Source organism: Triplophysa dalaica, chromosome 11, assembly GCF_015846415.1.
Source record: "Triplophysa dalaica isolate WHDGS20190420 chromosome 11, ASM1584641v1, whole genome shotgun sequence".
Lineage (NCBI taxonomy): Eukaryota > Metazoa > Chordata > Actinopteri > Cypriniformes > Nemacheilidae > Triplophysa > Triplophysa dalaica.
Window position 1 is genome coordinate 11,668,188 of NC_079552.1, and position 13,797 is coordinate 11,681,984.

General features: G+C 35.9%; 1 protein-coding gene across 1 annotated transcript; it reads left to right on the forward strand.

Annotated features, from left to right (window-relative positions):
* The first annotated feature begins 431 nt into the window (after positions 1–431).
* si:dkey-103j14.5 (isoaspartyl peptidase/L-asparaginase) lies at positions 432–13,257 on the forward strand. Its single transcript, XM_056761306.1, has 7 exons — positions 432–542; positions 1,944–2,149; positions 4,272–4,414; positions 6,768–6,925; positions 9,948–10,066; positions 10,268–10,378; positions 12,527–13,257. Exons 2-7 carry the CDS (start codon positions 1,963–1,965, stop codon positions 12,727–12,729), a joined length of 921 nt encoding a protein of 306 aa, XP_056617284.1. The 5' UTR covers positions 432–542; positions 1,944–1,962; the 3' UTR covers positions 12,730–13,257.
* The last annotated feature ends 540 nt before the right edge of the window (positions 13,258–13,797 follow it).

A 13,797-nucleotide genomic window follows, 5' to 3' on the forward strand; every position in this document is an offset into this window, starting at 1 on the left:
CAATTAAAGTAAAATAACTAAACTTTTATAGGTACTACTTATGAAACAAAAATATACGGTGATACTGTATATTCGGAATATCTGTTGCTATTTATTATTTCTATATATTGGAACCAAAAGGCTTCAATTGATTTAAATATGAAACAATTCCTTTTGTATTATTCAATATATTGCAATAAATAAACAATATTTATATATTTTCAAATAAATATGAAATGGTTTAGTATATTGACACAGTAAACGCGTATTACAGTATATTTTCAAAGCCTTCAACCAAGGTAACCATGCTGATAATGCAAGTTCATTTCAAGTTCAGCACCTTTCATTTCAACCATGCCTCACAGACCGTCACTTGGCTTCTGTCTATGAGTTTAACATGAACATGATAAATGATAGGTAAATCTTACAGGTCTCAGGTCAGCTCTTGCTCAAAAACGGAACCCATCGCGTAACCTAATGTACCGTAGGTACGGAGGCTAGGCTACAAGCAACAGAAGATACATTTTGATCAACTGCTAATCCAGTTGTCACGCTGAAAACAAGTGAGTACATCTTTAATTGTTTATAATACTAACCAACTTTCTCGCATCCGATGTCTAATTCCGATGCGTTTCGATAAGTGACACATTTATTTCCGGTTTATAGTTGAAACTCGTGCTACAAGTGTTTTCTTTGTTTCGTAAACGGCTTGGATGACATAACGTCACAGATTGCTGACATAAGCACTTAAACTAAACTATATATACATGTTTTGGGGGGAAAATCGTCTGGTAGTTTATGCTTTTCAATGCACTGCAGTGGTCGACAGAGTTCGTCAAGATCAGAGAGAAATGCGCCCGCAGCAGTTTAACTTGATCCCACTCAAATACTCGAAGTATTATTTACCGATATAAAGTTATTTAAACGTCATATGAGCACATTTAGAAGTCGGCCATGGAGCAAGCAGTATGTAACTTAAAGGGATAGTTCACTCAAAAATGAAAATTCTGTCATCATTTACTCACCTTCGAGTTGTTCCAAATTTGGATACATTTCTGTGTTTTGATAATCATAGAGAAAGATATTTGGAAGAATGCTTATAACCAAACAGATCTCGCACCCCATTGACTCCCATAGTAGGAAAAAATACAATGGTTATCAAAAGTGCATCAGAACTGCTGCCCTACATTCTTCAAAATGTCTTCTTCTGTGTTCAACAAAACAATATAAAGTCTTCTTTCCTACTTTGGGAGTCAATGGGGGGCGAGATCTGTTTTGGCTTCCAAGTATCTTTCTCTGGTAAGTAAATGATGACATTTTTTCATTTTCATTTTTGGTTGAACTATCCCTTTAAGTTACAAAGTGCTCTTATATCATTCACCAAAGTCCACAAGTATTTCTACTAATCTACTCAGTGTATCTTTATTGTACAGTCCCTGCCTTTGCTTAGGGGACCAAAGTTCCTGCCAAAATGAAACAATAACTTAAAGTAATAACACAAGACAATTACTATTGCTATTATAAACCACATAATAAATGAATTTACCCATGTAACACATTGCACGTTTTTGTCCTTTTGTTTCATTGGGCTCATATGCAGTAACGTTGTTTTATTTGAGATTATGGCTACATTTTTGAGGTTGTTCATTTAGTGCTGGCGCCTTCTTGTTTTGTCAAACATATGAAAGTAGTTGTTTCAGGTAAAGCAAACGGAATTGCTTCTTTCATACTATAACTCTCGGAGACCTCACTTTAATGGAGCCTGAGTAAACATGACAGGAGCCTGAAAACAGGTTTGCCGTAAACAACCGCATCCACCCTCATGGAGATGAGCTGTGAAAGTTGCATTTACCCACTCTGTCAGTGTTCATCTGAATAAATTACACAGCTCGGTACAGTCCAAGGGCAATGCATTAAAATGTACCAGCTCTGCTGACAGCACATGCGCATTTATTTCCTCATAGGGCCAGAGGAAGACTGTGGATGAAGACTGCAATTGTGGTGCACGGCGGAGCGTGGGCTATACCGGACGCATTAGCCGAAGCGTCGGTGGCTGGAGTCAAGTCTGCCGTGTGGACAGGCCATGCTGTCCTTGAGAATGGAGGCAGCGCTCTCGACGCTGTGGAAAAAGCTGTTAGGTGTTTGGAAGACGACCCTGTGTTTGATGCAGGTTCGTTTTGCTCATAAATAGGCCCAGATGTCATCTACAGACATTTTCTGTGCTGATTTGAGGGGACATCAGGGAAATTGTGTAATAAATAAATTTACCAAGGTATTAAAAGCATGCTTGAATGGAGCGGAAGCTGAATCAGACTAGGCAAAATATGTAATAAACAACCAAGAGAGAGGAAATGTGTAGAACCTAGAGAATAAGTCTACGTTACCTATGCGACAACAAAGACATATGGGCATATACTGCATAATATAATGTAATAATTAATTCATATTGGAACCAAATACTTGTATTTTTTTATATATGAAAGCTGCTGCTTCCTTATCTAGGCTATTATTTAACATAATGTAATCTTGTAATATAGTAGCAATGTATTGTTCTATATATTTTCAAGTATTATTCAATGATTTATAATCACACACTGTAAAAAAATATTTTGCCAATTAGTTGTTTCAACGTATATTTTTAAGTTGACACAACTTGCACTATCTATGTTTGTTCACTCAACTATTAAGTTTTGATTGTCTCAAAGAGTTTATAAATTCACCCAATAGAGTGTTCGTTGTCTCAACTTAAAAACATTGGTTGAGACAACGTAGTATCCAAATTATGCATTAGCATCATTTTGCAGAGCATAGCAGACCGAAGACCATGTCAATACCAATATGTTTAAACTTTACTCTTCTCAAATGTGGTTAATATAAAGTAAAATATATTTTCTTTGCGTAAGGGCAGAAATGGATACCAAAACCATTCTGTTAAACCAAACAGAGATGCAGAGTGGAGATGCTATGCTATTCGAACTGTACTCAATTTCGTCCTTGAACTTTTTTGTAGAATACCAATGACGAACACTCTTCTTGTAAACAGAGAAAGTGCACATTCAGTGTTTTGTCTGAGACTTCATCTAGGCTCCATATGGGAAAGTATTTCGGCACACCCCCTGACACTTTGTTAATGATCATCTAGAGAGTAAGGTGAGAGGTTCTCAAATCATGATCAGATTACACAAAGGAAAGCAGGAGCAAAACAAGACACTTCATTAACACACCCGGCCTGTCGGTGTCAATCTCATTTGTGATGGCTAACTGCCACCATAAGTGAAACGGCTGATCCTTTTCATATCCGAACTGCACTTTCAGCAGCTCATCAGAGGATCATTTGAAACACTGGGGTAGCCGGAGGCGAAGACTGATCAATAGATGACTAATACAATCCTGTTGAGAGTGCTAAGAGGTAGACATCAGAGTTGATAACAGTCATGAGTATGTCAGGGAAACAGGCTGCTGGTGTGGGCTTCCATGACAGAGATACTGTAAGGACGAGAGATTTGTGATGTTGGATTACTCCTGCGTTGTGTTTCTTCCTATAGTGTATCAAGCTTTAATGTCTTCTGACTTTTAACAATGCACACTTTAGTTGATGCCATTTGTCGTTTGTCAGTATTGTAAAGGACATTTTTTGTTAAAGGGGTCATATAGTGCAAATGCATGTCTTAAATGTGATAAAAGTTGCCTGTACATGTATTAGACATGTAAAGTGTCTAAACAAAAGATACATTCTATCAAAAACGAATGCTCAACCATACCTGCCTGAAACACCTTGTGTAACCACACCCCCACAAATCTACGTCAGTTAGTGGTTTGATTTGACTAAGACGGCCCAAATGTATACGCAAGTAAGGTGAGCGTACCTGTCAGTACAATTGCTTTTGAACCTTATGTTCCAAATATGTTAAGAAGCGTTACATTTCCGTCACACAATTGGAGTATTCGACCAATCACTTCCCACCGGTTAACTAGCCAATCATAGCACACCTTTCTTTTCATAGCGATGAGCTCCGTAAAAAATCTGCGCGTTTCAGAGAGTCGGGCAAAGAGGAGATACAAAAGCACATTACATCGTTTTTTAACTTTAAATCGTGTATACGCATTGCATTACATCTAAAACAAGCTATAATATTTGTCTTTATCGTTGTTTTGTACTGTTTGTCCTTATGTCTATCTGTATTTGTATTAATCTTTTAATGTTTGTAGGGATCTGGTTCAGTAGAGCAGGCATCTTTGCAGATATTTGGAGATTCAGATTTAGATTGTAAAAGCTTTCTTGACTTGTGTAGGTCATGGAGCAGTACTAAATACTGATGGAGAAGTGGAGCTGGACAGTATTATCATGGATGGGAAGACACTTGCCACTGGAGCCATTTCGTCTGTGAGAAACATAGCTAACCCTGTTAGTCTGGCACGTGCTGTGATGGAAAAGGTATATGTCAATTTTTACATTGTAAATACAGTTATTGTTGTAAATCTTAATTCACTAATTGTCAGCATACAAACAATACATTATCACTGTAAAAATGGAAAATTTCTATAAGTGAAAGTCACAGTCAATTCGCAAGGGAATGAGAGACCGGAGATTATTATCTGCTGTATCAGGAGAGGCCGTTGTGGGGATATCTCTGAAGATTTAATGTAAAAGCCGACTGGAAATGGCCTAATTTTGTTCCTCTTTTCTTGGCACAGATTAAATGGTGCTGACTTCAAAGGTGAGGAGATATATCGCACCTCTGTGGGTTCAGGTTTTTCTTTGCCTACACAGCTTTACCTTGCAATTTCTTCAGCAGTTTTGTGATGACAGACTCAAAGGGAAATGAATGCTGGCTGATTTTCAGATTGATTTCAATCTGTGCTCTTTGTAATGGCACAGATAGAGCTGAGATGCAGTGCTTTATCTCCCCGCGCAGTTCCTAAAAGTCTATAATCATAAAATTAGGAGTCTGTTTTTTTCTATTCATACTTTTATTTATATAGTATTTTATACACAAGAGGGAGAGTTGAATTTGACACATTTTACACTGAGGCACTGGAAGGAAAGGTACAGCACAAGTACTTGCAGTACAACATTATTATCAGGTTTAATGGTAAAGAATCTGCTTCTGCAACCACGTTGTCATCTTGTAGAACTTGCGCTATCTTTAAAAGAATGAGAAACTTACAACAAAAGAGCAATTACTTTAGACTGACAACATGTCATTTTCTCATATTCATTGTGCAGTACAGTACATTCAAGAACCCAAGAGAAGCATATTTGTTTTAAACAAATATATATAATTGATTTATTCACTTGCATTAAATGTATATATTTCTGTTTAACATACGTATGATGTTTAAAAAGTAATGCTACAAATAGTTAAGAAAAGTGAAGTTAGCTTTGGAAAGGTCCATCATCTGCAAACGCATGATAGCAATACATTTGATATTTTGCGTCTAATGCATTCATGCATTTTTAAGTGTGGGATTAAATACCCAAATACTTGAACGCTCAACGACTCCCTTTCACTTTGAATACACCGAGTTCACCTTGCAAGCGGGTGGACACTGAGGAAACAAAACCCCTGGAAAACATGAGAATTGATTTGCTTCAGCACCTGTCTTGACTGCCCCAAAAGACCTTGGCCTTACAGTAGATTGGCAGATCTCTTTAATAGTCAGTATTAAAAATTCATCAGGTCTTGATCAATGCTGCGATCAGGATTCACTGACCTCATGCTCTGCCTTGTGCTTCTAAAATGCACAGCATTTGACAAAGAAAAATCACATTAATAACCACTTTAATATTTAAAACTTACCAAACCAGAGTTATGGTCTAATCTAGTGTGATGTTTTGCAGAGATTTATACAGATATTACATTGTATTATAAAAGACATTATACACACTTCCATGTGTTGATGTTCAAACTGAATATTAAATTTAAGTTGTATGTTCTATACCCTAATTTTTCTCTTTTGTATTTTATGTTTGTTGATAATTAACTAGTTAATACCAAGAACCAAGATGCAGCAAATGCACATGTACAGAACCAGTAATACAATACATTCAACCATTTTGCACATCTATTGTAAAATTTACAGATTTACAAAGTTTTGTTTATGTGTTTTGACAAACTGATGACATATATCGCAAAATCATGGTATCAATTCTAAATAATTATTCTAAGGTTACTGTGAATCAACGTAAGGTAAGAAGGTTTTGAACACTGATTCTATATTTACTTCCTCAATACCTGATTTTTGTGTATTGTAAACCAATACAAAGTATAGATCTGAAGGGTGATTTTAATTTGTATCATCTGCATTAAAGCACATCTGTATTTACTGTACTATTTAACCCAAATTTTAGTTTTAAATAATACATTACTGCTTTTTAAGTTGTGGAACACCAGTTTAAATCAGAAGTGTCTCCTGTGAAAGGGAAGAGTGTCTCGTGGTGCTGTCATCTTATTGGCATCTTGAATTGTTCAGTCATTTTTTTTTATGTTGTCTTGCTTTAAACGAAACATTATTTAATCTGCGCAAGGGCCCAAGCGGGCTCCTTGACTCATTTCCAAGTTTTTACCTCATTGAGCTATGGTTCTACCTCTGTGCACAGTAAATTTTGTCCAGATAAGATTATTCATGGCAGACAAGTATAATTTACTGTATGCACAGGTATCATTACATTAAGATGCCAGATAAGCTTTATATTTAACACTACAGTACACACACACAAGAAATGATCTCTTCATGTTGAAGCTTTCAGAGGGCTAATATGTCTTTTTAAATGTTTTTTAAATCAGACAGATCATGTCATGTTGACGGATAGAGGGGCAAACATGTTTGCTGAACGCATTGGTTTCCCAGCAGTTCATGATTTGGTTACAGAGAGGGAGCGTGAGGAATGGGAACACTACAAGAAGTATGCAGTTGGCGTCAAAGAGCTCTTCAATTTACAATGGTGGGTAATTTAACGGTTGTTGTTGGACTGTGCCGTTTGTCGGCCTTCATTTTTTGTGTGGTTTACAATGTTTTCCATTTGCCAGTTCCCACACACGGTTGATCTGGAGGCTGATCTTGACCTTCCATTTAGATTAAATTGACAACAGCATCTTGAGCAATCCCACAAACCCTTCATAAAGTGCTTTTTTTTATGTTTTTATGTCGTGTTTTGGAAGTAATGGTCTTTTAAAAGGGTCATATTGGAGAAATTGAATTTCCTTTTATCTGAGAGTGCTTTAAAAACATACTGTAACATTTATGACTCAACCATTAAAACCATTATGAGTGGACGAAATCAAACAAATGTAACAAAACATGAATATACAATATTTTTTTTATTGTTGTAAGTTATCTTTCATTTGTCTTTTTTACCTTTATACCAGTGACTTTCAACTATAGCTGCATATTTTTTTACGTTCGGAGTAATGTGGTTGTAGCACAGCAGAACACATACACATGCTGCCCCATTTAAATCTCGGGTCATTCTCCGTGGCTTTCATGCAGTTCACTTATAGAGCTGTACGGGAACAGCAAAGCAGCCTTACCTCTCACCTTCACTTCCCCAGGCTGAGCGTTGAGTGGTGGTGGAGTCAGGGCCGTGGCAGGGTGTAACCCCTGCTCCCGAGGGAGTCTGCAAAAATAGTGCTGTGGAGGTGCTAAGTGACAGTTGGCTGAGCTACAGTCTTTCATCCTTCCCTGCTGTGGCTTCATTATTGATAGCCTGACTCTGTTCACCCTGTTACACAGCCAGTGGGCTTTTTAACCCGCAGCCCCTAGAACTCAATTATCCTCCACCTTTATTTAGGTGATTATACAGCTTCCCTCTGGTTGCACCGTGCTGTTATATAACTACAGTTATCGGCGTGTCAGTGGTCCCAATTCACACAGTGGGTATCAAACTGGACTAAAGCCTTTGGAAATGATTTCCAGCTCATGACATTAAAACGAACAGGAAGATAATGCAAATCAATGATGTAAGTCACTTTGGATAAAAGCATGTGCCAAATACATAAATGTAAATCTGAAAGTCTCAGCATATTAGTCTGTGATTGGTAAAGCTATTTTTACATAGAAAATGAGCACCTTTTAAGGTACATTTTAATATAATTTTTAGTGAACTGTATGTTGACTGTATTGTACATCCACAGATAAAAAAAATTCAGTTGTTCTGAAGGTACTTTTTAATCAGCATGTGTTGAAGTAAAATAATATTTTTTTTTCATACTGGAGCTGACAACATTTCTTCCAAATGAAAATATAGTTTTTATTTGCAGACATTGCAGACATTTTAAACAAGACAAATGGGTCAAAATGACGAAAAAATCATATTTATGTTTAAACAAAACAATACAATTGTTTTACATATGATTGAATATACAGAGTTATTTTAATTCTGATTTTGTTTTTATTAGTAACTTAATTTTTTGTTAGTATCAATATGACTTAGTATTATGCTTTTGTCATTATATTATTAATTTGTTTATTTAATCTTGCTATTTAAGAATAATTCGTTTTAGTTTTGTTTATAAAAATATTAGTGCTTTAAACTTACTTCAGTTTATTTTTGGTAATTTTCTCCATAATAATTTTGAGGCCAATATTTTATTTGATTTCAATATACAAAAACCCTTTCAAAATTGTATTTTTTAATATACTAAAATAACTGGGAATAAGCCAGATTTTGCCACATGTCTTTGCATTCTCTCTTATCTTCACTCTTTAATGTTGTCGTTAATGTCATTTCTGAGGGTTGTTCATGTTGAAATTCAACTTGACTAAAATGGCCACAGTACATGCAGAAATTCTGATCAAATGCGAGTTGTCTCAAATGCTTTGCTGCGTCTCTGTATTTGGCAAAGTTAAGATAAACATCTGTTCTACGGGATGAGAACTTTACCAACTCATTTCAGCGTCGGCACACTTCATTAGGTTGTTTATGGATGTGCAAAGATTTACTGCAAAACTAGCCTATCACTTTGAAGTGTGAAATATGGTCCACCGTCAAGCTGCCTTTAAACGTCGTTTTCACCTGAACCGGCGTGCGAGATCCAGACATCGCTGGTGATTTAAAAGAGCAATCAAGCGCCTGTCAAAAATGATTGATACCTCGCTTCTGAAACCTGACAAGTGATTCCTCGCCAGCTGCTTCAGACGAATATTCTCCACCAGGAGCGCGTTCGCTCCCCCATTTCTCCCAAGGCGGAGCGACACGGAGGCTGTTTTCTTTAATTTCACCTTGATCCGGCGTCCTCAAACTCATAACACTTGGTTGTTTTCCACGGCACTGGTGCTCTAATAAGAGCTTCATGGAATATAAAGCCTGTGAAATACAAGGGCCTCTGTTCATCCCACATTGGGCTGTCTGTCTTATTTCCTTTAAAGTGAACTGGCGAGGAAGACTGATGCGCAGATCATAAGAATCGTGTTGTTTTCTTTAGCGTACGTCTGTCGAACATCAACACTGATACGGCACTCTCGGCAATCGCTCCGAGTGTGCTTTTCTGGAGTAGCGCAGTGATTTAGAGAAGCAAAGGGCACTTTTCTTTCTTCACTTCCTTTGTTGACAGGCAGATGATGGTGAGTCAATTTGAGGTGTGCAGGCACTCTTAAAAGCATGTGTGAGGCTGTCATTAGCTGGCGTACTTCTCCCACATCAGAAGGATGGTGCTTTTTGTTGTTTGACTGAGAAACCCAAAAGAAACTAAAGTAAGTGCACGGAAGCTAACTTTAGATGCTAGTCGGAGGCTTTTACGTTTTTCTTTATTCACTAGATTATAAATGTCATGTGCTAAATTGAATTCTATCTGAGTCTATGTGAAAGAGGAACAGAGCTGGAGGCACATTTGAGCGTGATGAATAATAATGCTCTTCAAAGTACCTTCAGAAAATACCATGTCTGAGACCATAAAATTATAGATCTGAAGCTAATCCTTTCATTATTCAACCTTCAATGATATATTTTTTTATACATTTTATTACAGTGCACATGATACGGTTGGTGCAGTGGCTTTGGACTCTCTCGGTAATGTGGCGTGTGCTACGTCCACGGGAGGAATACGAAACAAGATGGTGGGAAGGGTCGGCGATTCTCCGGTTATAGGTGAGCCAGATGAAAGATAGAGGTCACGGATAATGTCAGCGTCCCGGCAGCATTCACGTTGAAGCAGAGCATCGGTTGAATGAGCCTTTTTGGTTTGAAGGTGTCAACTGTGATCAATTCTCGATTGTCTGAGTGTTTTCTCCTGAGGTAACACATATTAGGCCTGACTCGCTCTGTCCTGCTGTCTTTCTGTGTGATAAGGATCTGGTGGCTATGCAGACAACAGAAGTGGCGCGGTGTCCTGCACTGGACACGGAGAGTCTATCCTCAAAGTCACCTTAGCCAGATTAATTCTCTTTCATATGGAGCAAGGTATGAGACTTTCACACTAATCCTCATGAGGGTGTGAGTGTACATGCACGCTTGTTTACTTGTAGAGATGTATTAAGGGCACATATTTGCTTCTCTTAATGAATTTTGTGATTAATCCATTTTGGAAAATGACTATTCTTTTTTTTGTTTGGAGAGTTAATGCATTAAATGGCCATTCTTTTTCAATATCAACATTTTTTTATATATGTATGTATATATGTATGAATGTATGTATTCGATAAACATTTATTTTAGGGCTGCCCGGTATTTAAGAACAATTGTATATGCGATACGATCATATTTTATAAAAAAAAATTATTCAAATAAAATCATTTGTAAGATTTTTTTGTAAAATCAGATTGAATTTTATTATATTTAGGCTTTTTAAAAAACAAAAATTATACGAGAAGTATATGTGTCTCATTCTGATTGTTGATCAACTTCCACAAATCAAAGTATGCACACTTTTCCATACTAGTTTCTAGTAAAATTCCCGTACTGGTTTTTCTGCTAATGTATTTGCATCAGCCTAAAACTTTGATTATCCTATTACCATTTGAATTTAGCAATATGCAGATTTGTGATATTTCTGTAACTTCGATATATTGCATAGCCCTAATTTCTGTTTATTTTGACCTTTTTTAATAGTCAATGGTTCTGTAGTGTGATAAAAAAAATTCATGAGAAATGTTTAGCCCAATGCACAATAATGATAGAAGATGGGCAAATTGCTGTTTAAAATCATAACATCACATAATAGGACACCAACTTTCCAAAAATATTTGAAGTCAAGTAACCATTTGTAGGAAGACGTCTGGTTAATCAATAACACAGACACATTTACAGTGAAGGACTGCAAAATAAGATTAAGTGTAAGGCAGTTGAAACTAGTCACCTGTCTTAATGTAATTTAATGTAATATATCATTGAACTGCCAGTGGCAGAACTCAGATTCATTACATATTTTATTACTGACAGTAACATTTGTTTTAATAAAAAATTTGAAATCAGATTTATCTTCAAATGATTCAGCAGCTTAAAAACTTTCATGATAAACCCCCTCTCGTGTTGTTCCAATCCTATATGAATAAATAACAAAAGTCAGAATGTTACAGACTGAGTCCATTTACTTTCATTGTATGGAGAGAAGTGCAGCATCAATATTCTTTAAAATGTATCATCTTACAAGGAATGAAGTTATATTATAATTATATGAGGGTGAGTAAATGATGAATATTTATTTTGTTGTGAGCCATCCTAAGAAAGGTCCAGAATAATATATTCTCATTACTACTGTTTGAATAATTTGTGAGAATTTTTACTCTAGGGAATTCTAGAGAAACACAGTATAGGCTTGAAATATATAAAATCCACTGAATATATATATATATACGAAATCAGAGCCAAATGAGATTATATTTTCAATTGGACAGATGTTATAAAACCCTTTATTGGTGTTTCCTATTATGTAAGTTTTCTTATATTCATGTTATTTTCATTTTGTTTCAGCTTATAAGGTCCTGCTTATTTCTATGTCTCTCACCCACATGCAGCTATTATTATCAGATTTTGTAAACAGAACACAGTGAATGTCAAACCGCACCAAAATGTGACGGGATGCCGCTATTGCCAGTCATTTTAATTGGTTTGTGAGGCAAGAAAAGATCGGATGGGCTGCCACAGTAGGCAGATTATAATGAGGTGTGTGTGTGTGAGAGAGGAGAATGGAGAGGTCAGCAGGCTGTTGTTATAAAAACCTTTCTGTTTTGATTGCAGACGCTTGTTTTATTTTACTAATTATTGGACTTTCCATAAAAACGGAACCATATCTTCAAATTAAAACTAGTGTTTGGATTTTTACATGTGGGAGGCGGGTCCTTAAACCAAAACATAGTATCTTCTGTTGCTTATAAATAGACCATAAAAGCAGAGTTTACCTTTACTGGAACTGATATGAGTGATGGAATGAGCAAACTCTAAGAAAAACATTTTGTTTACAAGTGACCTGATAGAGACGATATCAAATGCTCCAGGTTTCATATACTGAAGCATTCCAAAAAATGTCATCTCAGAGAATAAATTCAAGTACAACCACATTTAGGCTAACTTTGTTTATTGCTGTTTGAAGGTTTGCTTTGTCCATTGCAGGGAAATCAGCCACAGTAGCAGCAGACACCTCACTGCAGTACATGAGAGAGAGAGTACAGGGAGGTGGAGGGGCTATTGTTGTGTCCCCCACAGGAGACTGGGCTGCCAGGTTCACCACACCACGCATGGCTTGGGCCTCAATAAATGGGGACATTCTGTTCTACGGATTAAATCCAGGAGAAGAGTTTAAGGAGACGAAATGATGACATTTGTGGGCTTGCATTTTCCTCTATTTTTATATTTGTAAGCACATGTAATAAGTATTTTTCAAATATTTTAGAATTTACAAAAATAAGAGACTTTTCTTGAGATCTTGATTTACAAGTATTATATCAGTTTGGCATGCAACTTAAATGTATGTAAAACCTTTAAGTGAACCTGTTTTTTAAATCTCTGGCAGATATTTTTCTTAAGGAAAAAGCTAATGCTTCACAACCTTGCTTATTGTCTGAAGTATGATTATTATAAACTACATTGACAATTTTATTGTTAATTGCTATAATCTGATGTAGGCTATTTAAGTGTACTCAGTTGAAAGTTGAAATCAGAGAATCTAATGTCTTTATAAAGATAAAGTATAATAAAGGTACATAAAATGTCAAAATAAAACAAATGCACAATCGACATTTAGAGTTAATGCAGAGAGTTAATGCATTTAACAGTAAACTGTTTTAATACAGCAAACTTATTTACATTTGTCAAATCAATCTTCAATAAAAGTAAAACATTGATCATCTTTCATGTTTTTATTCTCGTTATTGTAGGTTTTATGTTCAGAATAATTAGTATGTATAACAATATACTTTTGCTACATAATGAGTTTTGCTAGGTCACGATGCTTCACAAAGATCACAATGTTGCCACTGACTTGTGATAGATCTCCTTAAATTTCTGTTCGTCTCTCTTTGCTTCTCATTTGTCTATAGCAAATAAATTCGGGAATGGAAATGAGGGAAAGCTGTTTTATTATTCCAGCCATAGAAGCTATAAAATGTACAATATAATTGTTCTCAAAAAGTTAAATTTTGTGCATGGAAAAGTTAACTTTTAGAAAATGTAGAACTGAGTGAGTTTACCCTCCTTTCAATTGTTCTTTTCATTTTGTGGTCTTAAATTAGTACTTGCTGCTTTGCCAAAAGATGGAAGTGGATTTTTTCTCCATAAGACTTCTATACTTAAATTAAGTTTGTACAAATTATTTTTTTATATTTTAACAAGTGATTACAAGTGCAGTCCAAGACATATTTGCACTTTATTTACTCATTAAAATG

Excerpts from the sequence above, each read along its gene's own strand:
- si:dkey-103j14.5 (XM_056761306.1), top strand. The coding sequence starts at position 1,963 with ATGAAGACTGCAATTGTGGTGCACGGCGGAGCGTGGGCTATACCGGAC. Across the intron at positions 4,415-6,767 it reads CACGTGCTGTGATGGAAAAG|ACAGATCATGTCATGTTGAC; the intron begins GTATATGTCAAT and ends TTTTTAAATCAG. Across the intron at positions 10,067-10,267 it reads CGGCGATTCTCCGGTTATAG|GATCTGGTGGCTATGCAGAC; the intron begins GTGAGCCAGATG and ends CTGTGTGATAAG.